The sequence below is a fragment of the Diprion similis genome, chromosome 8 (assembly GCF_021155765.1).
Source record: "Diprion similis isolate iyDipSimi1 chromosome 8, iyDipSimi1.1, whole genome shotgun sequence".
Taxonomy (NCBI): Eukaryota; Metazoa; Arthropoda; class Insecta; order Hymenoptera; family Diprionidae; genus Diprion; species Diprion similis.
The window spans coordinates 2,914,439-2,939,128 of NC_060112.1; the positions used below are offsets into that span (position 1 = coordinate 2,914,439).

Sequence of the window (24,690 nt, forward strand, 5' to 3'; positions counted from 1 at the left end):
TAGACGATAATTAATTACCGAAACTAACAAGCGGTATGGTTAAGATGGTCTTTATACTGGTTTTAAGATATATTAAATTTTCTGTTTAGGATATACCCAAGTCATAGTCCAGTCAAAGAGCTGTCCAGGTAGAAATAAGACGTAAACAAGATTTGAAAGTGCAACCTAAGTTAATCAAGTTGAATTTTGTTGAAACGATGTTACCATCATACAGAAGAAATTAAAAAAGCATGAATTTCAACTATAATTGAATATCACAATTATCGCATCATTTGACCGATTTCAATGAACTAGAGCTGATTTTGTCCTTGAATGAATTCTCTACAAATCAACGTAAGTCATATTTTCTAATTCACTTATCAGTTTATCGATAAAACTTGATGAGTGAAATAATTATAACTGATGAATAGTAAACAAAAAAAAAAAAAAAAAACTCAAACGTTATCAAATATCTGACTTTGTAAATTTTTAGAGAATTCATTTACAAACGAAACGAGCCCTAGTTCATTACAATCAGTAAAACGACGCAATTTTTACATTATAGAAACAATTCAGCAATTTGAGCTCTTCAAAGTCATCAATAATTGTGGTATCGTCACTGTAATTTATGGTTTTCTAATTTTTTTTATATTGATGGATTATTGTTTGAATCAAATTCAGCTCAATCAACTTCAGTTTGACTTTCAAACCTTTTTCACATGACAATTGTGCCTGGACGGTTTTTTCACTTGACTCTACGTTTGGTTTTTTTTTTGAACATGAGATGATTTATTTCTTTATATATTTACTTATTTATGATTTATTTACGGGTTGCCCCTTTACTGATAACGAGAGAATATAACACAACGATCAGTCCCAATTACATTTCGTATATCAAAGTTGCTCTACTTTACTCTTTCTTTCAGATATGTCTGCGTTTGCTTGACTTTAGTGCTTACCAACATATCGCCCAGAGTTAAAAAGCGATTTCCAACATTGGAACACTTCGTTGACGCCGGTTTACTGCTGGAAAATGAATTGTCGATATTCCAAAGCCTGAACGCCAAGTTCCCAAAGCCTGGTAAACACTGGCTACCCATAGTATGGGCCTCGAGCATCGTTACTCGTGCTCGAAAAGAGGGCAGAGTGCGTGACGATTTTGCAGTGAAAACTTTGATCGATGAGTTAAATAAGTTTCGGGGAAACGCCGGAAGGCTCATACACTACGACATGATCAGCGTGCCTCTGGTCTACACTCAAGTCGTCACGCTGGCAGTTTACTCATACTTTTTGACCTGCATCATGGGAAGGCAATGGACAGGTGATTTATCGGCGGAAGCAATCGACTTGTATTTTCCCTTTTTTACGACTCTCGAATTTCTATTCTACATGGGCTGGTTGAAAGTGGCAGAAACATTGATAAATCCTTTCGGCGAGGATGACGACGACTTCGAAGTTAACTGGATAATAGACAGAAATTTACAGGTAATATTACCTGATTTTAAACGTCGTTCGGTTCAAGTTATGGGACTGAATCGCCAAATTTTTCATTCACATCAAATTACAGGTCAGCTATCTGATCGTCGACGAAATGCATCATGAACATCCAGAGCTTATTCGGGATCAATATTGGGACGAAGTATTTCCAATGGAATTGCCTTACACAGCGGCTGCCCAGCCTTTCCGAGAAGAACATCCCGAGTCTTCAACCGCTGGTATTCAACTCTCCGCTGCTCAACAAGAATTGCAGCCATCATCGGTCAGGATTGAAGATCTGGCACCGGAGTACAATTCCAAATTTCACAATGATCTAGCAGACGATGCTGCATCGGGTATACACTTTACCGCAGGTGGAAAAATGTCAAGGTAATCTCGTCTCTGCTATTTAACGGAAGATTTTTTTCGCTTTCATCAATTTGAACGAAATTTATGAAATTACGGAAACGATTCAGTTTCAAAATAGTTTGGAGTGTAATATTATTGCACAGTTTAAATTCAAATGTTTATAATTCAATAATCACTCATTGTTTGTCTCCTCCTTTTTTTATTTTGCACACTCCACTTACGCAGCCCAAACTGGCTGATGGATTATTTTTACAACGGATTGTAAGTTGTTTTCTTGCAAAAAAAAAAACTTAATGCACTGTAAATCAATGTTGTATTGTTACGTTGGCTAACGTTTGATCATGTTTCATGGAATTATTATCTGCTCTTAATTTTCATTTTATATAATTTGTTCGAACAATATAACGCATGTAATTGGCAGTTCTCTAGGCTGAGTAACAATTTTTATACAATTATTGGAAACTTAAATTCTGAGTTAAAAACATCAGATAGATTTTCGAATTAATCTTCTTCAGTTTGGAACGCCTTGATGTCGATAGAAATATTATACTTCTGTACTAAATTACTATTGTTGTGCGTCTGTGTATATACGGTGTAAATTGACCAAACAGATACAGCTTTGTATCAAAAAAGAAGAAAAATTTATTCCATTTCTTCCTTTTCTTTATTTTCAATTACTTCACCCACACAGAAGTGGAAGCAGGGTCAGTACCAGAGAGCGCAGATTTAGCGGGGGCTCAACACCTAGTAATATTGGCGGTTCGCTCACGAGGGTAAACAGCGTAACTAACGTCCTACGGAGGCTTTTCAGTAGAGAGGATAGACCCGACGGTAATAAAACAAACGACGATACCAGGGCACCAGGAAAAATACCAAATTCAAACTCTGCAGCTTCTTTACAGCAGTCTCGATACGCCGGTATGAAACAATTTTTCATCCTACCAAAATGCTTGAAGATCCCAACTAAATAAAGTTCAACTAATGACTAATCGATGGCTGTTGCTCCTAGGTGGCGGATCGATGAGAATCGGAGTGATTGAGGAGGTTGACGAACAGATGACCATGACGTCGATGCGACCGGAGACTAGACCTCATGTGCAAAGCATTTTCCCACAGGGAGCACCACCTCCTTCTGCTCCTATGAACGTTCCGGGAACAGTTTCCCCAATCAATGGTCGAAATGGTGGTGAAATTCTGTCAACCAGCGCACCTGCTGCCGCAATCAGACTTCCCAGTGCGCCGAGGTATCGAATTAAACTTATTCCCATAATCCGACATGATAAAGGTCAGTTCCGTTATCTTTAGTCCCTTCCATTTTCAGAACCCAACGCAGTACACAATCGGCTCGATCAAGTGCTCACTTCGAGTCTGCACCGGGCTTTGAGATGGGACCTGTCAACGATATGGATAATATTAGCATGAGTAGTACAAGTACGATGAATTCGGACGACGAATTTTTAAAGCTCAAAACTGAAAGGGAGAAACAACGGCGGGATAAAGCGGTTTTAAAGCTTGCCCGAAGCATTAGCGCCCAGACGCAGATAAATCACGCAGGAAATCTTAATGCGAGTGATTCAGAGGCTCTTTTAACGGAGCTCGCGCAAACCTCTCGTATTTCGATTAGGCCTAGGAACGATAACTACACCGATCACGTTTAGCGCCTGAAATAATTTAGGTGAATTCTTTTCTCTTTCTTTCTCTTCGTCTATACTGTATTACATTTCATCGTAGGTGCGTTAAACGATCTGCACTTCAAGTGGAATTCTCCCACTATCGATAGTTAACAGTGATGACACGGAATTCATGAGGTGTGTGGATTTCCGTCGACTAATGTTTTTTCGTACGACACTAGCGCTTTTTTAAAAGTCTTTTTGTCATGTATATTACCGTCGTAAAGACACACTTGTCACTGCTCAATATTTGAGACACGTATTACATTCCCGTAATACATAATGTTGTTACTATATGACGAAATCAGTATAAAAAGAATTGTTTTAAATATATACTCTATGGTAAGCAATTCCATGCAAAGTCGAACTGTACTTAGAGAATTTTTATAGTGAGTAACGTTTATTATTCAATTCACAACATGTTTTGTTGTTTTTTGCTATTTTCTTTTTTTTTTATGCAACGAGACGCGATAATTTTATCGCACTTGTAAATATTAGTTGAAATTCAACAAATTTAGTATCTTGTATAATTTTATCTAGACCTAGGTATTTAGAATTTAGTAATTCAAGTTTGTATTTAAAAATCAACACGAGTTAGAGAAGCTTCAATGATCGGTTAAACTAGTTAGATTATTTTAATTATTTGATTGATAACTTTAGATGCTAAACTAAATCGAATAATACCTGGGTTGTGGTCGGCTAAGTTTATTATATTTTCTTTGATTTTACTACGCATATTATTTATATCCACGAGTGACGAGATATATGAAACGTCGTTGACGTATTATTTATTATTACTAATATTATTATTGTTGTTGTGTTTATTTTTATTATTTTTAAAGAACAAACAAGCGGTCATAGGCTAACGGTGCTGTAGGTTTTTTTTCGTTCGTTACATATCGTATTTTGCGATAAATATTTATAAACACATGAAAAACTTGAAACGATACAGATCCTTCGATATGGTCAAAGTATTATCTTATATCTACTAATGTGTTTTTCGAATCATTCGCTGTTGAAGACAATTGTCTGAAGATGATAACACTCATAATAATAAACCGCCAATCTTGTGTGGCGTAGTTCCTCGTATTATTATTGTTATGAGTGTTGTTATTGTTTTCTTTTCATTTTTTGTGAAATGGCGAGAGATAATAATAGATAAGAGAATAGATAGACATCAAAGTTAATCATTCGGTAATCAAGAATTGTAACCAGAATAACGCTTCCTTGCACTCGGAATCCAGTTTACGAAAATTAATGAAAGTGAAATTCGCCTACGCACTTTTTTATTGCGCCGTACAAATATTTAGGAAGTTTAAAATACATATTATACCGTTGTACTGAAATTACGAAAAAAAAGGAACAACATTTTACCTGCACAGTGCAATTTTACTAGCCACGTATTTAAGTACGAAATAAATAAATTATTTAAGCCTTATTATGTCACATATAGGCATATTTTCGGGTGCCTTTACGCTGTGCCTGCGTTTTTAATACGGAAAGTTTTAGGTGACCCATTAGCTTGTTATTCACGCTATGCTCAAATTCACGCAATGCTCAAATTTCAAAAACTTATACTTACATATATTCTCTAAGAAGTATTGAAATCTGCTAACATTCCGACAATAATATGTTTTCTCCACATTTATATAACGAAATCGCAAATTTCTCTTCGTAATATGTTGGGTAGTAATATATTTATATTACGTATATTCAATACCCTTTGCTACGATATTGTACTTAAGTAATTATCTATAACATAGATAACCTAATTAAGGTCTGGAAATTTGAAGGAAAAAGAGCGTATATTAGACCAGTCACTGACTATAGTATCCAATTAATTATACGTATTTTTGTTTGTTTTTCAATTCTATGAAATCTGTATTGTTCTGTTGCAACGATGCGTTAAATACAGAATGATGCGGCTAGCTTAAGCTATATATAATAGGAAACAAGTACTGAACGAATATAAACTATTTTTTATTGGTTGTTCTGTACGTAAAACATTGTCATTTAAGATAGGCTCGCTGTCTCGTTATATGGTTCAAATTTATCTTGTATGTTAATACTTTTAATTATTAATTCTCGATTGCCATCCAAAGATTCCAAGGATTGGATAATTGGTGCTTGACTTGTGCGCTGGGTTACACGTCAGTTATCATTGTTTTACCAGTATTATGGTTTTGCAACAAATAACCTATGTCAAATCGCATCTATATGTGTAATAAGCAATAAGGGTTTCTTTAAATTTTAAAAGACGATCAAAAATTTTTTGTAAGGTTTCGGAAGTTGAGGTATATTACAAAAATCTTCGAAGAACGTGTTTTATTCATAATGAAGACAGATGAAAAGAATAAAAGATAATAATAATTATTAAAAATTGTAGTTATTAAATAGATAGCAATTTTGGAAATGTTGAAAAAATTAGTAATTTCTTCAAGTAAATAAAAAATAAATTTGAAGTGATTTTTCCTAATTGCGATTTATCAGTCTAATTTTGATAATTCAACAAACCTATCGTTGTTGCAATAATCTTTGTACGTGTGTTCGAGCTTTAGTTTCAAATCTGTATATTTTTTGGTGAAGAATTCAATGTATTCCGGATGCATAGGATCGACTTCCATGAACAGCAAACCTCTGGGAATCAATGCTTTTGACGCATACTTCAGGACTGCTTTTATCAAGTTTAAACCATCCTTACCTCCGTCTAAAGCCCTGAGATCCTCATATCTGTTGAAAATAAATTAAAAACAGAAAGATCATTTAGAATGGGACGTCAGTTCAATTTCTATTCATCGACAAGTTAAATCACGTCAAAGATCACACAATGAATTCTTTACATTTTTATTTCTGGTGCTAATTCCATTAATTTTTCAGTCGGTATGTATGGCGGATTGCTGACGATTATATCGAACTGCTGCTTGTCAAAATCAATACCATGATCAGAGTCATTCAGAGATTTAATTGTACCGTTCTCCCTAAGAGCTGCGTTTACGATTCTCAACTTCTCCTGCAGTCCTAAAATCTCAGCATTCTGTCTGGTCAATTCGCAAGCGTATAAACTTTTGTCTACAGACGTGCACTGAATCTAAAAATGAATTAAAAGGTAAGTTGGTACATTTGACATGGAGATAATCAATCGATGACCATTAGAAATCCGACAACAGGGCTGCAAACAGAAAACTTTCTCTGCAACAGATGAAAAGGGTAACTTTTCGACTTGAAAAAGTGTTTGTAATAAACCAGATATTAAATAAATGGAATTGCAAAGAACGGGGAAAAACGAATTAAGAAGTGAGACTTTATTGCCTGTGATGTTGCCATTTGGTTGCTCGCGTGAACCAAAGCTAAAGAGATAGCTCCAGAGCCGCAGCCGATATCCAGTACTATGTAATGACTATTCTTAGCTTCCGCCATTCTCTTGAGCACGACGTCAACAAGAATTTCGGTTTCTGGTCGTGGTATGAAGATGGGAGGGACTAGTTTCAGCGTAATATCTCTGAAGTCCCATTCACCGATGATATATTGCACAGGCATTCTGAAAAATTATGTGGACTGCTGAAAAACATGCGGCATTGAATAAAGTTAAACATGAAATATTGCATGAACAAGAACTGCGCACCTTGACATTCTGCATTGACAAAGGGATTGAAGCTTGATTATTTGGTCTGGGGACAGCCGCTGTTCCGGCGCATCAGCCAAGTCCATTATCTGAATAAGGTGTTGGTACTGTAGGGCTGGATGTCAGATTCTTTCTTAGAATACAAGAGATACACCCCCCTTATGGTCTATGAAGAAATCTGGGATTACAAATTTTAAAAGCGGTTCTCCTCTCATTTTACTTTGATGTTATGTCTGATCCCGGTTTGCAATTACAGACTGATAGATCATAGATTCTTAGGTCTGCTGATGCATTGCGTTAGTGTAAATATCCCCCTTAATGGTGTCAAAAGTTTTTTATGATCATAATTTTCTATGAATCTTAGGCATACCTTTTTCGAGCCGAGTACGTGAGCGAGAATATGTTCGATTGATTCAACAGGTTCCGAAATACCCTCATTTTCAAACCGGTGACTCCAGTGTTTGATTATTTCACAAATTGTATCAGGCTCACCCTCGTTGATTCTTGTGCTAAGATATTTCAGCCCATTTGTCAACTCTTTTCTCCTTATCTTCACGGTATGGGTTTTGCAACCTGATAACATCGGCCCCCTACAAATTCGCAACATTTTTAATGTCATCATTGTTTTCAATAATGTAAATTTTAACAAACTTCTTTTCTCCTCTACGGCTTATATCACACACAGGCGCATGAATATAATTTAACTCGGTTGTCGCCAGATGACGCCAATTCCGTATTTACATGATAAGGTATTGACGCCTACGAGACCTTACAAAATTTTTTTATGTGATATCCAAGTTGCGGCTCAACCGGCGTATTAAAAAAATCAATCAACTGAAATTCGGGATGCAGGTAAGGATGCATAGACACTGAAGGAGATAATTAGGTGTGCAGATGGAAAATTCCATTAGTATCGTCAGATAGAATGTCGAAAAATAATTGACACGTATTTTTTCTTATTTTAATTCAACGTTCCCTAACAAAGATATAGCAGTTTGAAATTGACGCGCAACGCACAATGTGCTTAGATATAGATATACTACAATGTGAAAAATGTGTAACATTATGACGTCACGCGGGATTCGATTTACTATATCTTTGTTAATAAAAATTGAATTGAAAAAAGAAAAAACATGTGTAAATTACTTTTCGACATTCTATCTGACGATATTAATGAAATTTTTCATTTGCACATCTAATTTTTTTTCGAAACTGTCGCTAGAATGCATTTGGATTTCAACTTAACTAAAAATTTCGGATACAAGCTGATCCAATGGAGTTATTGAATTATGAATCAATTATTTCTGATCTACAGCATCGAATAGTTTTCAAGTATCGTTTATATGGAAGAACAATTATAGTATATTCTGTTTCGATAGGTTTTGGCGCAGGGCTTTCATGAAACTCGCAAGATCTGACGATATAAACAGAGAGGCAATAATCTGGGTAGATGAATTATCAATCCAGCATGAATCCGCTTTAACCACTATACTACGAATTAAAAATGTAAAAATTTAAGGTTGATTGTAAGCATATTATATATATACACATGCACACACATATATATATAGAGGGATGATATTAGCTGCGCAATTAGAGCACCACTTCATCATATGTTACATCGAATTATGTGCGTTTAATAAAGAAATACATTTATCATTCTTGTTACCATTTTTATCATCGCGCGAATATGTATAAAAGGAAAGAGTGACCTTGATAGTAGCGGTTTCGACACTGATATGATCTCGTAATTATTTATAGTGGAGCGTGTGTGTAAGAAAACTGTGAACCTATAACGAAAGCGAAGTCGATGACAGAGTTCGATAATACTCTCCTCTGAGGTTCTTTGCTCATAAAGGGAGTCAACCATAGCTTCTCGAGGCTCACGTGTCAGTCGCCGAGTGACCGTCAACAAAACGAGATCATTTTGTTCCTCTACATATTAATACATACAAGTACATTAATTTTATCAAATTTATCATCACCAGCGCGTGGATTTAATTTCGTTGTACACGTGAATTGAGTATAACGTGCCATCTAACTTCTGCACACTCGTTTAGTTTCCTCTCTTTGCATTGAATCAAAGTTTGACAACAAGAGAATTTCAAAGAAGTTGACTCTCAATTCTTTCTTGGATTACAATCATTCGTATTGGAATTATTAATTTTATCGTAGACGATTTTTTTTATTCACTTTTTAATTTCTTTAAGTAATTGTACAAAATTCATCACACATTATCTGTTTTCTACCGCGTTAGGCTCTGGTGAATATACAGAACGCCGTGAGAGATTTGTCTGAGCGATGGCGTGCCCCATGAGAAACGGAGGAGGGTCAGTAGAATTAAAAGTTTATACTAGACATAATAATTAGAGATTGTAGTACGTGACATGATGAATGAAAATTCTTAAACATAATTTTGGGCAATGAATCAGACGAAAGAAGGCTTACATTTCGTTAAATAAATCATTTCAATTGCTCGACGTCACGTAAAAGCACAGAAACGTTTCACAACGAAACGTATTCGCACTTTTATACTGCTGCGAGATAACCCGGAGAAAAACAAGTATGTTGCTATCTAATTCTGGTCCTCGCGACTTGTTCATAGGTCAAGTACGATAAACTGATAGCTTATTCGAGTCAGTGACAGTGGGGTAGTAAATTTTTAATTAAACACTATTTTCGTCTCGTTCTTTCCTGCCGCAATGAAAATTACAAATTTCGTTACTATTTCGTCAGATTATCACTTAACGGGTCATCAGGTCGTATGGTTCTGTGTTCACATCATTAGACTGATGACAATTTAGGCTTAAGCTTAAATTCGCGAGCACCTTGCGCAATACGAATTACGTATAATATTTACTAATCTCTGCAGCGATGATACGAGTCAGGATGGTGATCAATTGACCGAAGGTCCGGGTATGCTTTACGGCGAATACCTTCGCCTGGATAAAATACTATCGGCGCAAAGGATGCTGAGCTCGCAATATGGCGAGGAAGGCGTACACGACGAGCATCTGTTTATCGTAACCCACCAAGGTCAGCAATTCATTGTGAAGTTTTACACGACGATAGTTGTTTTGCATAATAGCGCTCTTACAGAGATGCAAAAGCTTGCCTTGACCCTTTAAGGTAATCCGATTACGTTAACAAGTACAGCAATGAATAGTATGACAATTATTGTTACAGCATACGAGCTGTGGTTCAAGCAAATCATCTTCGAACTTGACTCTGTCCGTGCCTTATTCAACACTGAGGTGAAAATTGGCAGGCACAAATTTTTAAACATTTTTACCGCTTCCCATCTCTCATTCTTCGTTTTCTATGAGAAATTCGTCAATTTCAGGGTCTTGACGAATCGAGAACGCTCGAAATATTGAAGAGGCTGAACCGAATCGTCCTGATACTAAAAGTGAGTCTGCAGCTTTATAATTAAAATATAATCCACGTAATTTCACTCACACGTGTGCTTTCCGATGGTGCGACACGGAACGATATGTGTATGAAAATATATAAGCAGATAAAACGATGGCCAGAGGTAAATAAGGAAATAGCTTTACACGCACAATTTTTGTGCTCTGGCTAGCTGAAAGTTAATTGGCTTTTCTTTCGCGTTGGAATCCAGCCTAAGCGACTAGGCGTGATTGTTTTAGGTAAATCACACGAATATCGAAGCAAACGAAAGTTCGCAAGAGCTGTTAAAATTTCGTGATAATGAGTGAAATAGAATTATTTTTGGCCGCTACATTTTCCACTGATATTTTGGCTGAACATCTAATGCTCTGAGATGATAAATTAGACATTGCGTACAGCAGTTAAAACGTGAAACATGTCGAGTCTGAAATACGTACGGAATGCGGAAATAGAAAAACATAAATGTGCGAAATCGCCCGGGTGACAATGACAGTGGTATTACACCGGAGGGTGAACGACCTGCTCCGTGTTCACGGCTGGGGTAATCCAATTATCAATGTATACACGTGCGAGTATAACGATGATCAAGGAAGTATTAGATTTCACGCTACATTTAGGATTTCGAGTGTATATAGGACGTAGGATCAGTCGTACCTGGCGCGTGTAGCGAAGGTATCTGGGTCAAGCTCGCGATTTTTTGCATCACGATACATTACACGCATATGCGATGTTATTATTATTTTACGGATCCGACCTCGTAGCGCGTTCCCGATATCATTTACCACCTCGTGGATTAAATATTGGTTAAATAACTTCTCAGATATGATTCTCCCTCTCTTCCTATGTGTAAATATTGTACAGCATCGATATATTATGTACTTGAACGCAATGAACTGTTGTAGACATTTTCATCCGATATACACACATATTTCATCGCATTGTATTTGTATGGGTAATATGCACGAATTCACAATAACAATATATTGTGTAAGCTGGGTCCCCGAGAAGTTCGCATAACGCATAATCGTCAGGCCAGCCTCAACTTCTCTCGCGGTCTTACAACATTCTCCGTGGATTCCGTGAAACACATAACACATATGTATATAGTTAGACGCGTATTTCATGTTATCCTGCACCTGCAATATCATGCTTATATTTTACTCTGCAGAGTCATGCACACGTAACCAGGGTGAAATTTTTTTCTTCGGCCCGTTTTCTTCGGATCGAAAATCCCTTACCGTCGTCACGGCCAGTGTCGAGTTCCCGCTCGTCGTCTCGACTTACAGACCTCAAGCCTATCCTAGTGTGTATACATTCATCCCATTTGTCCAACCTGCCCGCGACTACAAACTCACGGTTTTCTCACATCCCAGCATATCCGAACCGGTACGATTATATTATTCTATTTGGTGAGAAGTCAGAGCCTTGATTGCGTTTATGGTTACAGAAATCGTGCAAAGTAACCGTGTGAATTTAAATTGACGCCAGACCTAACCGAGACGATTGACCTCGTTTTAAGACCCGCTTTCAGAAAAACGCATAAGAATTCCCCGATTATTCCGTTAGCTTCGCTTTTCAAATAACCGCAATTCTCCGACCTGCTACCTGATCATATTTTTGCCCAAGTTAATTGTGTGCCAAGGTACACGATATACGTGACGTGTGTAAGCATGCCCGTGAATGAGCTCCGTGATACAAGAGGGTCTCCGCTTACCATGAGAAGCCAAAGAAATCCTCTCGCACTCTAGTCTAGTCTAGTTCTTCGGATCGATAGTGTCAATCCTCGTTAAACGAAAAAAATAAGAATAAATACAAATCAGGTCTTTCGATCCGGGCGGAAGTTAAGGTACCCAGAGTTTTCTATGAAACTCGCGCGCTCGACGCCAGTAAATAGGCAATTCGAATACCTTGGAATGCGAAATGTAGCGTCGGTTGCCTATCTGCCGGCGTCGAGTGCGCGTGGTTCATTAAAAATCCCGAGTATATCAACCGAAAGGGATGAGAGAGAATCGAAAAATCGGTTTCAGCTGCTCGTGGACCAGGTGATGATCCTGGAGACAATGACACCTCTGGACTTTATGGCTTTCCGCGACTACCTCTGCCCCGCTTCCGGTTTCCAGTCGCTCCAGTTTCGCTTGCTCGAGAACAAGCTCGGCCTGCTTCAGGAGCACAGAGTAAAGTACAACCAGAGCTACGCCAGGGTATTCGGCAGAGATCCCGCGGCTATGACAGCCCTTGGCCTCGCGGAGAACGAACCGAGTCTGAGCTGCCTGGTCCAACGATGGCTGGAACGCACGCCTGGACTTGAACCCCACAATTTTGACTTCTGGGGAAAGTACACCAGAGCGGTTGAAGGGATGCTGGCCGAGCAGGAGGCTTCCGCCAAGGTGAGAGGCTTGTCTATTCGGTTCAATCGCGCCCTGCGTTGCGGAACGTGATGTCATATCGAAAATACATTTGCATCCGAAAACATTTGACTTGCTACTGAGCGTTAGAGTACATCAAGGGTCAAACCCAATGTTTCCAGCATGGTACTGAAAATTTCAAACTATCCAATAAATCCTGCGAAGGAAGCGACCAAACCAACAGATAATGTATACGCAGCTTTTACCAGGGATTAGGTGCAGTTGCATAAGGTGTAAAAGCAAATAGAAGATAACTAAAGGTAAAAGTTGAAAGGCGGGATAAAAAGAAACGAGGAACTGTACGATCCTGTGTCAGTTAACGTGTCTCGGTGGCATTGGATATACACCCACTCACCGACTGTCGACTACATAACGTAACTCAAGTTTGCGACGTCGGTTTCTGCGGTCAACCGCACCTGTCGCCGTAATAATAATTAAATCGAAGGGACAAGAGAAGCGGATATTGTCATAACGAGAGTTCTATTTGCTAGGCACGGAGATTCGTTTCAAATAAATCGGTATACATTGTACGTCTGTTGCATAATTCTAAGATCCAAATTCAATTATGGTTCGCGGTGAGTAATATCGGACGATTTTCTAGTTGTTGTTTTTGAATGATCATATTTTGAATCGAATTATTATACAAAGGCGGAGAAGAGCGAGCAAGTGAGAAACCATCGGCTCTCTGACGTCTCTTCGCGGAGGGCGGTCTTCGAGACGATATTAAACGAGGCGCTTCACGACGCTCTTGTGTCAAGAGGAGAGCGGAGATTCACTCACGCGGCGCTACAGGGCGCTGTTATGATAACGCTGTACAGGGACGAGCCTCGATTTAGTCAGCCTCACCAGATCCTCACGCTGCTCATGGACATCGATTCCTTGATCACGAAATGGCGATGTAAAAAATTGAAAAATTGATTACTCTTTGGATTTAGTCATATTCTATCTTGCTGAAACATTTCACGAGCAAGTTCTTTTATCCAGATAATCACGTCATCATGGTGCAGAGGATGATTGGCTCCCAGCAGCTCGGCACCGGTGGTTCTTCTGGTTATCAGTACCTGCGGTCCACACTGAGGTAAGATGTGCTGTTCTTTTTTTTCTCGCGGTTACTGAAGAGATATGAGTAAAAATTACATTCAAATTCCAGCGATCGTTACAAGGTGTTTTTGGATCTTTTCAATCTGTCAACGTTTTTGATTCCTCGAAATCTCATCCCGCCGTTGAGCAGGGACATGAAGGCAAAGCTCTCGGGCGCGTGGGGATGCTGGGGACCCGATGATGATCAAAATAATCTAGAAAGTTCAGCCGAAGCTTCTATGTAGACTATAATTCACGCATCCGAATGATATGCGATTTGCTTCATGTCAACACCGGAAAGGGGGATAAATGAAGAGTCAAGTTTTACGTTCATGAGACGTAGTAAAGTTATTATAATAATTCTGGCAATAATTCAACACATCTACTTATAAGTGTGTCACAAGATTGTATCGCTCTGTTTCCTAATCACAAACACCTAAATCGAGCTATCAGAGCAAACATTCTGACTTAGACGTTCACATTTGATGGCTAAAGGATAATATTGTGTAAATAGTTTCGTATGTTATTTTATTTATCATACACCCGATTTATTGAAGAGATCAAATTTTTATTCGAACATATTCGTCAGTACTGAATCACAGGTTTTACATTTTTAATGATATTGGTGTACTTTAGCAGATTACGTGTCTAGTTGTAGATTTGAGCGGGAATAATAAGAATGATGGTAACGTTCTCGTTTTGAGTCTATATTTTCTTAATTTTCACGATAGAAATTGAAGTTATTTTGAGTTTTTAGCTTCCTACCCATCCGGCATTTGAATACTTTCTGTATAACTAGTAATATGCTTGATTTTAAACGTATAATCGACGAGTTAATTAATTTTAATATGTAGATAATTTCCTAGCAACAGTGGTACGCTAATACTGTCGTACGTATGCGAACGTACTTATATTAAGAGACCTGTGTTACTTATTGAAGTTATTAATTATTGCGAATACTATACACATGTACCTATATTTATAAAATTAAAAAAAGATAAACATATAACGTGCATACTATCGATGTGCCTGTGTTGCATATTAAAACGTTACTCGCGTAAAACTACACATAAGTAAAGTTTTTTCCTCATTTCACACATTAAATTTTGAACAAACGAATTGCAGCCACAGCGTATTTCATAAAAACAGTATGTTGCATGAAAACATACGTAATATGAGTATAAAAAGGAAGAGCCACGCGACTTTTCTCATCTACGCGACATCCAATGACGATACTTGATTGGCGATACCTGCGAACAGAATTCAACAGTGCAATAAATCCGCGACCAATGGTTGAAAAACAAAAGAGAGAAAAAAAATACCAAATAGAAAAGTAATCTCTCACCGCAAAGATTACCGTAAGCTGCGAGGTACAGGTAACCATTTTCGCCAAAATTCTCACCCCAAGAATTTCTGACAATGTAAAAAGGTACGGAGGTGCTCAAATCGTAGCCAACGATCTGAACCGCGTGATTCAGACTCTTGAACCCGCCGTCACAGTGGAATTGAATTACACCTCCCAGATAGTTTTGCCACGATAAAGCATTCACCGCTGCAGCAACTGGACCATGGCTGACAAGGATTTCCATCAACGATTCTTCGGCGTCTACGTAACTGGCGGTAAAAGAAAAAGCCATACTTCCAGAATTCCGAGCAATTAGAACACCTAAGCGATGTTTTTTAGAGTTTCGAATGAGTAAACGGGTGGCATGCAGTTCAGGCGTATACGTACTTGTCGCACGTGAAATCCATAATCTGCACGCCAAATGTCCCAGCGGATGACGAATCTTCCCTGAAAAACAGATTAATATTGATATTGCAAAGAGGATCATTTATTTCAATTAATACATCGACGTGGTCATTTTATACTTCTTCAATTGGCAAGTGTCCGTTCTCCACGTCATCGGGTACGCGGGTTCCTCCTGGATTTTGACCCGCGTTGCCGTCAACCACATCAACAGACTGCAAATATCACCGCCGTTGCAACCGAAGTTACTATTTCCGGCGCAATCAATCATCTGATAATGAAAACAACGCATCAGTTTCTCGTGAACAATGTGTTGGTATATTTCAGTCCATACTGCTGCATTTTATACCTCTTGAACACTGAGTGCGTGCAACGTGCCATTTTTGATCGCAAACATCGTTTCGGCTACTTCAACGGTGCTGAATGCCCAGCAAGCACCACAATTCATTTGGTTTCGAATCGGCGTCACGAATCCGGTTTCTCTCCAGTCGAATTTTACTGGTAACCCGGTGGTAGATCGCCGCAATCTGTTCTTCTCACTGCTGCCGTCTCGATCTTTAGTATTATCCCGATTGTGCCGGTGCGAGTGATGATGTGAGTGATGGAGATGCCGCATTCCTCGAGAGGATAAATCAGGGCGTAAATAAGAGTTCGCAAACTCGTCCTCGGACATGTCGGAAAATTCTGTAACCCCGTATCGAGCACTTTCTTTCGATGTTCGCTTGGCGTTCATCTCCTCAATGTGTCGGAGGGATTGCTAATTTTATTCAAACAAAACAATTGAAATCGCTAATGTAACATTGTCTGTTAATTATAATTTATCGTGATATCATTCAGACTCTGACGCATAGAAGCCTCAGCCTTGTGACGGTAGCGGCATAAATAAGATGCGTATAAATTTTATCGCAACGGTTATAACGTTATACGTAAATATTTGTGAACAAAAATGACAAGTGAGCGATAAAGCCGCAGACTTAGATAAAGCAGCCGCGGAAAGCCTCACAAATATGTCTACACGTGTTACAGCGTGAGCGATAATTGGCTTCAGAATATGGCGCGAAATCTAACACAGTGCTCATTTGAATTGAATCAATTTGGAGGTAATCAGATTGTAGACAGTCAACGCCACCTACCTGAAACTTGCGAAATCTTTCGTCGTACTCTGCAGGTGATCTTGTATAAGGTTTCTTAAATTTTTCAACATAAGTCTTGAACAATTTTAGGTCGTTTTCGGTGTTGTCGGGCTCGATCTTGATCGGTATTGCCAGGAAGCACAGACTCACGACCCCGATTGTGGTTATCACCGTTTTCCACTCCATGACAATTGGCATGAAAAATTTTACATTACAGATTTACACAGCTTTATTATATCAACAAAGTACACTACCCTGTTTCTAACCTATATCAACAATCCGGAGTATACGTGCAAGCGACAACTAAATATACCTCCCGAGAAAATGTATTGTTATCTAATTACTGAGGTGCCTCCTGCTTATAATGACTATTCTTTTATTCAATTAATCCCCACCGCAACTGCGGCCTGACCTAGCCTCTCTGTTCTTCTTATGCGGGATGCCTTATCGTGTCGCCACGATGATGCACACGCACCCCGCACACTCGGCACATATTACTTATGTGATTTGTAAACACATAGGTGTGTAGTTACATACGAAGCTTTCACATTTCATCCATTCTCTTATCTTCGCTCCTGCTGATAGACAAAAGTGCAATTACACGTGCAAAGCCAACTGACTGTCGTCAGGCGTAGCAGTGAATCTACGCCTGATAGTGGCAATCCTCTGCGCTTGCTGCACAATAAAACAACTGTATTATTGAATATTGAAATTACAAAGAAAATTTTTGTACAAACTTGTACCTTACAGCTTGAATAATTTAAACTATCCTTACATACATATAATTTTTCCCTCTTCAACGAATCATCTCATCATGTCTGAGCGTTGAATGGGCTTAAAAAAGACGCTGATTTGATTGCGAGTTGCGCGGTCGAGTCCCATTTCCGTTTCCAGTCGGAGGGCCCTTCAGTTTTCCGTCTCCTTTCTCGTAACAGCGCTAATCATGGCAGCCCGTTCGATTTCGAAGAAGAGGAAGGTTAGTTCGTTTTAACGGCTTTTACCGCATTTATCAAAGAAATATCGCAACCACGGTAAAACGCGAACATTTCCCCACGACATTTTCTTGCTAAACCTGCGAATCGCCAAGGTTTGCATATCGGATCGCTCGGATGCTTTCAGCTGTCGCCTATTCCTTACCAAAGCGGTTATCCCGCTCCTGTCACTTGTGTGTCGGAAATAACAAAACAGTTGTAATGCATTCCTGTGACACTCATTCTTTTGACAACTGCGAATCGCACGCCAATTTTTACCGATTAATTATGCTAAAGTCACGCAGATTTTTGTAGGTTAGGTTAAGGTTAGGTTTGAACAGTAAACACAGTTCGCCCCTTACAATACTCCAGTTGTTGATTTTTCGATTCGTCATTTCCACGCCAAAATTATGTGAAATATTCTCTGTCTTCCACTCTGAACTAATTTTACTTTTCATTGCAGTTTGTAGGAGACGGAGTCTTCAAAGCTGAGCTCAATGAGTTTCTGACTCGTGAACTCGCAGAGGATGGCTACTCAGGTGTTGAAGTGCGTGTCACCCCAACTCGCACGGAAATCATCATCATGGCTACACGTACCCAGAATGTCCTAGGAGAGAAAGGACGCCGGATAAGAGAGCTGACCTCCGTAGTCCAGAAGAGGTTCAATTTCAAGGAACACAGCGTCGAACTCTACGCTGAGAAGGTAGCAACCCGTGGTCTTTGCGCCATTGCACAGGCCGAATCTCTGCGTTACAAACTTATCGGAGGACTGGCTGTCAGACGGTAAGGATTTTAAACAATATCACTCCTAGTGTTTGTACGTTTGTCTATTGGAGATTCAATACTTATAACTGTTTTTTTTTCAAATAAAGTGCGTGTTACGGAGTACTTCGTTTTATTATGGAGTCTGGTGCTAAAGGATGCGAGGTTGTCGTGAGCGGAAAACTTCGTGGACAGCGTGCAAAGTCCATGAAATTCGTCGATGGACTTATGATCCACTCTGGAGAGCCAACAAATGACTACGTTGACACAGCAACCCGGCATGTGCTTCTCAGACAAGGTAAATTTGCAATTTTACCGTTTCTATTTGAATAACATTGAGTGAAATAGATTACAATAATGACGTGACTATCAAATGTTTTTCAACATTATATTTTACTACTTCTCTGCGTTTGAACATATTGCGTGATAATTGTAACTGTTATCTTGATTACAGGGGTTTTGGGAATTAAAGTGAAAATTATGCTTCCTTGGGACCCCAACGGTAAGACTGGACCCAAGAAACCTCTTCCGGACAATGTGTCGGTCGTAGAGCCAAAGGAAGAAACTCTTCCCACTTATCCATCCTCCGATGTTAAAGTGGCCAAACCGGATGCTCCCCCAGTTGCACCAATTCCTGTATAATTCCGCAGATCTTAAAATTAAAACTTTTTGAAAGATCAATCGCTTTCTCAGTTAATCACAATTTTCCCTTCCCTGGCGAGATCTCTGTGCTGACTGTAAAAGTGGACTGAAGAGAGAAAGACGCATAAATTATTACATTTGACTTTTATTAACTGTTGGAAAAAAGTACAAATTATTAGAATAGGTAGGACAATTTTTGTTTCCGAATATTATTTTTTACTGCATCTTTCCTTGGATACATTTTTGCGTATTGTGTTTAATCCGAATTTTCGATTTTCGCCATCGTTACTCATCACCATACAATTTTCCATGAACTTCTAGATTTGCATCTCTCACCTCCGCACAATTGATTGAACGTCATGTTCGATGGAAAACCTATTATTTCTCTATCTTCTTGGATTCGGAAAGTGAATGTCGATTCATGCGTTCCTATGAAGTACCTGGACGTGATTAAGAACATTGATTAGTTCTGTGGTCAGTAAAAATTAATAGAAACTTACCTCGCCTTTGAACAAATTATTTGATCTATAATAGCAACACCCCCATCTTTATACAACTTTTTAACAGTATCTGATGGTGTGTATCTTGTTACTGTATACATATGCAGCAGTGATTTAAGCTCATTGTATTCTAGAGAAAGAAAAATATCGTATAACATATGATATTTTCACAAATAGTTGTAGCGATTTTAAGAAGATATTCATACCGTTATTCTCTGCATCTGTGGCTACAAAAATCGACTGTAAATTTAGTTCCTCCATTTTGCTACTCAACTGAGATGCTGCATTCTTTATTGTCGGTACAGAACCTGCGCGGCCTGTTAAAAAATCGCGTCTTCTAAGGTGCACGCATAGATATGGTCCTCCCAACGCATTTCTTTTGCTCTATGAAAAATAAAAAACATATTCGTTTTTATCACTTTACAGTGTTTCACGGCAAAAGAAATGAAATTAAATTGACGGATTATTTTTTTCTGAATCTATTACTTTCTCCTTGGTCCAGTCCGCAGGCAGATCTGTCTTGTCCTTAGTGTCATTTGAATTTAAATATCTCTGCCTGAAATCATCAGCGATCTCATAGAGAGCGGAATTATATCTCATGCTGCGTCTTGCTGCCCAGTATTCTTTTGTACCGTAAGAATCATGAAGGGGAATCTCCATGTGGTCGAACATCACAGAGCTGGAACATGAATCAATTTAGTTATTATTTCCTTTCATTTTATCAGACTTCCGATAAAATTTCTACCTGTAAATATCAGGATAGAGATTTTCCTCAAGACCAGACATAGTGCCATGATAAACTAGGCACTTTACTTCGTTAGCAGTGATATTTGAGTAGCCCCAAAACTTTGAGCCGTAGTTGCCAGAGCTAGAGGCTTGGTACTTTCTCAACGCATCAGGGGTACAGTTGATGAGCTGATTTTTATCATCAAAGTTACCAGTCTCAAACATTTTTTCATCATTTTGTAAAATGTAGACACGATCTATCGCCAAGGTTTTGCTGTCCGGTGAGTATTCTGTAAATAAAGAGGGTGTTGTTACAGTTCTTTGTTTTGCCAATCTTAGCTTGCCAAGTAGATACCTTTGATGAATTCGTGCATCTCTATCACTGGTACATATTTCTGCAAACTCTTCAAGTCGAAGAACGTACTCCATGGTATCTGCTTCTGGGGACCAATGTCCGTGCTTCTCCAATGGTACAAATTCCCTGCATAATCATTGTTACAAAGTGTTAGAAATCTCTTTATTTTGGGGTCGATTCATGCATTAAATTTTTTTCGATTATGATAGTAATAGGAGCGGTTACCCCACGGTGGCAGGACAAGGTGCCACTGATAGCGCTTTTTACTTTTCTGTGACAAGTTTCTAACAAAGATCGATGTTCGGAGGTAGACGTCACGCCTGAGGTTGAATCCTTCGGGGGGATTCACATCGTACAATATGTACCTGAAAATAATTCATTCGTTTCGTTGAGTGAGTGCAACGGTGGGTTGATGTCAATGAAACTTGAAGGTCCTCATGCGTTAAAATCGGAAAAGCTAGGTTAGGTTAAACCTCTTGCTCGTGAATTCGGTGTGCCTAGAGCAGTTTTCATCATCTAAGTCATATCCATTTGTCTTTGCACAAAATTCTGGCGCTTGCGCAACGGTCTCGTGAGTCAAGTCTGTTGAAATTAACAAAAGAAAGTACAAAATATCCCAGGCGACCATTGCAAATTCTGAAACAATAAAACATGAGGCGGAGGGGAAGGGGATGAATAAATTATCGAGATTATACGCAAGATGCGCATGGGGTACGCCGTGCGGCCGACGGTGGCGCTGCAAACTGAATATGCCTAACCAACATAATCCACTCAGGCAAAACTTCATCCGTTGACTGGGAATGTTTGACCGTCTCTGGATTAATGCCAGCATCTGTAACGTGAGGTTGAAATTGTGTATAAGCTCGATGTTATTTATCAAAAAAACTCAACATCGTTGATTGACCCGGGGATCTTTCGTTTTTTGGCTGTAAATCTTGATCCGTTGCTCGCAGCGTATTCGGAGTACGCGCAGTCGGTTCCGCTTGCAGGCTTACGTCGATGTGGTGAGTGAAAAATTTGGTCACGGCATTTTTCAAATCGACGCAATTTCCGCGAATATCCAAGGGGTATAGCCTTGCTTTTTTTGAAGCAGATAATCTTTCGTCTCAGAATCCATTCGTGTCACCTAGTTTCTACTGATTACAACCACAGAAACTCAGAAAACACAACAAAAAAAGCGAAGGACCTATAGCAGAGAAATTACGACGCAAAGACCAGCAGCTTGAAAATTGAGAGAATACATCTTTCGTTTTTTGGCTGTAACTCTTGATGTGTTGCTCGCAGCGCATTCGGACTGCGATCAATCGATTTCTCTCGCAAAATTACGTCGGAATAGAGCATGGAAGAATTCATTGCGGCACTTTTCAGAATCGTCGAAATTTTCGCTGAAAAACCAAAGGGGTTAGCCTTACTTTTTTGGTCATTTTTGGAGCTGAGTATTTTTTCGTCTCGAAATCGATTTGGATGACCCTTTCTAGATGAATTGGACGCCCAGGAACTCAGAAAACACATCAATAAAAGCGTAGGACCAACAGCAGAGAAATTACGACGCAAAGACCAGCAGCAAAAAAATTGAGAAAATACGTCTCTCGTTTTTTGGCTGTTACTCTTGATGTGTTGCTCGCAGCGCATTCGAACTGCGATCAATTGATTTCTCTCGCAAAATTACGTCGAAATAGAGCATGGAAGAATTCATTGCAGCACTTTTCAGAATCGTCGAAATTCTCGCAAAAAAACCAAAGGGGTTAGCCTTACTTTTTTGGTCATTTTTGAAGCCGAGAATTTTTCGTCTCGGAATCTATTCGTATGACCCTGCCTAGATTCATTGGACGCTCAGGAACTCAGAAAACACAACAAAAAAAGCGAAGGACCTATAGCAGAGAAATTACGACGCAAAGACCAGCAGCATAAAAATTGAGAGAATACATCTTTCGTTTTTTGGCTGTAACTCTTAATGTGTTGCTCGCAGCGCATTCGGACTGCGATCAATCGATTTCTCTCGCAAAATAACGTCGGAATAGTGCATGGAAGAATTCATTGCAGCACTTTTCAGAATCGTCGAAATTTTCGCGAAAAAACCAAAGGGGTTAGCCTTACTTTTTTGGTCATTTTCGGAGCCGAGAATTTTTCGTCTCGGAATCGATTTGCATGACCCTTTTTAGATTAATTGGACGCCCAGGAACTCAGAAAACACAACAAAAAAAGGGAAGGACCAACAGCAGAGAAATTACGACGCAAAGAACAGCAGCATAAAAATTGAAAAAATACGTCTCTCGTTTTTTGGCTGTAACTCTTGATCTGTTGCCCGCAGCGCATTCGGACTGCGATCAATCGATTTCTCTCGCAAAATTACGTCGAAATAAAGCGTGGAAGAATTCATTGCAGCACTTTTCAGAATCGTCGAAATTTTCGCAGAAAATCCAAAGGGGTTAGCCTTACTTTTTTGGTCATTTTTGGAGCTGAGAATTTTTCGTCTCGAAATCGATTGTTGTGACCCTTTCTAGATTAATTGGACGCCCAGGAACTCAGAAAACACATCAAAAAAAGCGTAGGACCAACAGCAGAGAAATTACGACGCAAAGAACAGCAGCATAAAAATTGAGAAAATACGTCTCTCGTTTTTTGGCTGTAACTCTTGATCTGTTGCCCGCAGCGCATTCGGACTGCGATCAATCGATTTCTCTCGCAAAATTACGTCGGAATAGAGCGTGGAAAAATTCATTGCAGCACTTTTCAGAATCGTCGAAATTTTCGCAAAAAAACCAAAGGGGTTAGCCTTACTTTTTTGGTCATTTTTGGAGCCGAGAATTTTTCGTCTCGGAATCTATTCGTATGACCCTGCCTAGATTCATTGAACGCTCAGGAACTCAGAAAACACAACAAAAAAAGCGAAGGACCTATAGCAGAGAAATGACGACGCAAAGACCAGCAGCATAAAAATTGAGAGAATACATCTTTCGTTTTTTGGCTGTAACTCTTGATGTGTTGCTCGCAGCGCATTCAGACTGCGATCAATCGATTTCTTTCGCAAAATAACGTCGGAATAGAGCATGGAAGAATTCATTGCAGCACTTTTCAGAATCGTCAAAATTTTCGCCAAAAACCAAAGGGGTTAGCCTTACTTTTTTGGTCATTTTTGGAGCCGAGAATTTTTCGTCTCGGAATCGATTGTTGTGACCCTTTCTAGATTAATTGGAGGCCCAGGAACTCAGAAAACACATCAAAAAAAGCGTAGGACCAACAGCAGAGAAATTACGACGCAAAAAAAAGCAGCATAAAAATTGAGAAAATACGTCTCTCGTTTTTTGGCTGTAACTCTTGATCTGTTGCCCGCAGCGCATTCGGACTGCGATCAATCGATTTCTCTCGCAAAATTACGTCGGAATAGAGCGTGGAAAAATTCATTGCAGCACTTTTCAGAATCGTCGAAATTTTCGCGGAAAATCCAAAGGGGTTAGCCTTACTTTTTTGGTCATTTTTGGGGCCGAGAATTTTTCGTCTCGGAATCGATTTTTGTGTCCCTTTCTAGATTAATTGGACGCCCAGGAACTCAGAAAACACACCAAAAAAAGCGTAGGACAAACAGCAGAGAAATTACGACGCAAAGACCAGCAGCAAAAAAATTGAGAGAATACATCTTTCGTTTTTTGGCTGTAACTCTTGATGTGTTGCTCGCAGCGCATTCGGACTGCGATCAATCGATTTCTCTCGCAAAATTACGTCGGAATAGAGCGTGGAAGAATTCATTGCAGCACTTTTCAGAATCGTCGAAATTCTCGCAAAAAAACCAAAGGGGTTAGCCTTACTTTTTTGGTCATTTTTGGAGCCGAGAATTTTTCGTC

The 24,690-nt window shown here is 39.1% G+C and overlaps 6 protein-coding genes across 10 annotated transcripts in view; 3 read left to right on the forward strand and 3 right to left on the reverse strand.

The window, feature by feature from the left end:
• LOC124408937 (bestrophin-4) overlaps positions 1-4,314 on the forward strand; it is a 341,487-nt gene extending 337,173 nt beyond the window's left edge. For all 4 annotated transcript variants that reach the window (XM_046886267.1, XM_046886268.1, XM_046886266.1 and 1 more), the window contains 5 exons: positions 906-1,464; positions 1,547-1,845; positions 2,516-2,742; positions 2,834-3,068; positions 3,146-4,314. In XM_046886267.1, the coding sequence (XP_046742223.1) occupies positions 906-1,464; positions 1,547-1,845; positions 2,516-2,742; positions 2,834-3,068; positions 3,146-3,482 (1,657 nt within the window). In that variant the 3' untranslated portion in view covers positions 3,483-4,314. The remainder of the gene's footprint in view (positions 1-905; positions 1,465-1,546; positions 1,846-2,515; positions 2,743-2,833; positions 3,069-3,145) is intronic.
• Positions 4,315-5,934: 1,620 nt separating this feature from the next.
• On the reverse strand, positions 5,935-7,815 carry LOC124408952 (MTRF1L release factor glutamine methyltransferase). The gene is given in 6 exon segments (XM_046886292.1): positions 5,935-6,224; positions 6,335-6,582; positions 6,804-7,032; positions 7,117-7,213; positions 7,216-7,231; positions 7,487-7,815. Coding segments are annotated over 6 exon segments (1,086 nt in total). The 5' UTR covers positions 7,739-7,815; the 3' UTR covers positions 5,935-5,980.
• A 1,160-nt stretch (positions 7,816-8,975) lies between these two features.
• LOC124408949 (tryptophan 2,3-dioxygenase) lies at positions 8,976-14,404 on the forward strand. Its single transcript, XM_046886288.1, has 9 exons — positions 8,976-9,071; positions 9,374-9,446; positions 9,989-10,152; positions 10,303-10,370; positions 10,460-10,525; positions 12,555-12,914; positions 13,581-13,830; positions 13,917-14,010; positions 14,083-14,404. The coding sequence occupies exons 2-9, from the start codon at positions 9,418-9,420 to the stop codon at positions 14,255-14,257; spliced, it is 1,206 nt and encodes a 401-aa protein (XP_046742244.1). The 5' UTR covers positions 8,976-9,071; positions 9,374-9,417; the 3' UTR covers positions 14,258-14,404.
• Positions 14,405-14,590: 186 nt separating this feature from the next.
• LOC124408951 (cathepsin O-like) lies at positions 14,591-17,524 on the reverse strand. The gene is made up of 6 exons (XM_046886291.1): positions 16,893-17,524; positions 16,109-16,516; positions 15,882-16,030; positions 15,745-15,804; positions 15,358-15,626; positions 14,591-15,262 (listed from the first exon to the last, which is right to left on the reverse strand). The coding sequence occupies exons 1-6, from the start codon at positions 17,088-17,090 to the stop codon at positions 15,225-15,227; spliced, it is 1,122 nt and encodes a 373-aa protein (XP_046742247.1). The 5' UTR covers positions 17,091-17,524; the 3' UTR covers positions 14,591-15,224.
• A 196-nt stretch (positions 17,525-17,720) lies between these two features.
• Positions 17,721-19,306, forward strand: LOC124408956 (40S ribosomal protein S3-A). Its single transcript, XM_046886298.1, has 4 exons — positions 17,721-17,868; positions 18,327-18,646; positions 18,736-18,923; positions 19,080-19,306. The coding sequence occupies exons 1-4, from the start codon at positions 17,836-17,838 to the stop codon at positions 19,265-19,267; spliced, it is 729 nt and encodes a 242-aa protein (XP_046742254.1). The 5' UTR covers positions 17,721-17,835; the 3' UTR covers positions 19,268-19,306.
• Positions 19,307-19,450: 144 nt separating this feature from the next.
• LOC124408945 (GDP-fucose protein O-fucosyltransferase 2) lies at positions 19,451-21,688 on the reverse strand. Of its 2 annotated transcripts, XM_046886283.1 has the most exons (8): positions 21,322-21,491; positions 21,074-21,213; positions 20,849-20,974; positions 20,513-20,783; positions 20,254-20,446; positions 19,974-20,151; positions 19,768-19,897; positions 19,451-19,707 (listed from the first exon to the last, which is right to left on the reverse strand). In XM_046886283.1, exons 1-8 carry the CDS (start codon positions 21,474-21,476, stop codon positions 19,560-19,562), a joined length of 1,341 nt encoding a protein of 446 aa, XP_046742239.1. In that variant the 5' UTR covers positions 21,477-21,491; the 3' UTR covers positions 19,451-19,559. The 2 variants fall into 2 exon arrangements, with proteins under 2 accessions (XP_046742239.1, XP_046742240.1); XM_046886284.1 differs by lacking the exon at positions 19,451-19,707 and adding an exon at positions 21,607-21,688 and having other exon boundaries at positions 19,839-20,151; positions 21,322-21,484.
• Positions 21,689-24,690: the final 3,002 nt, after the last annotated feature.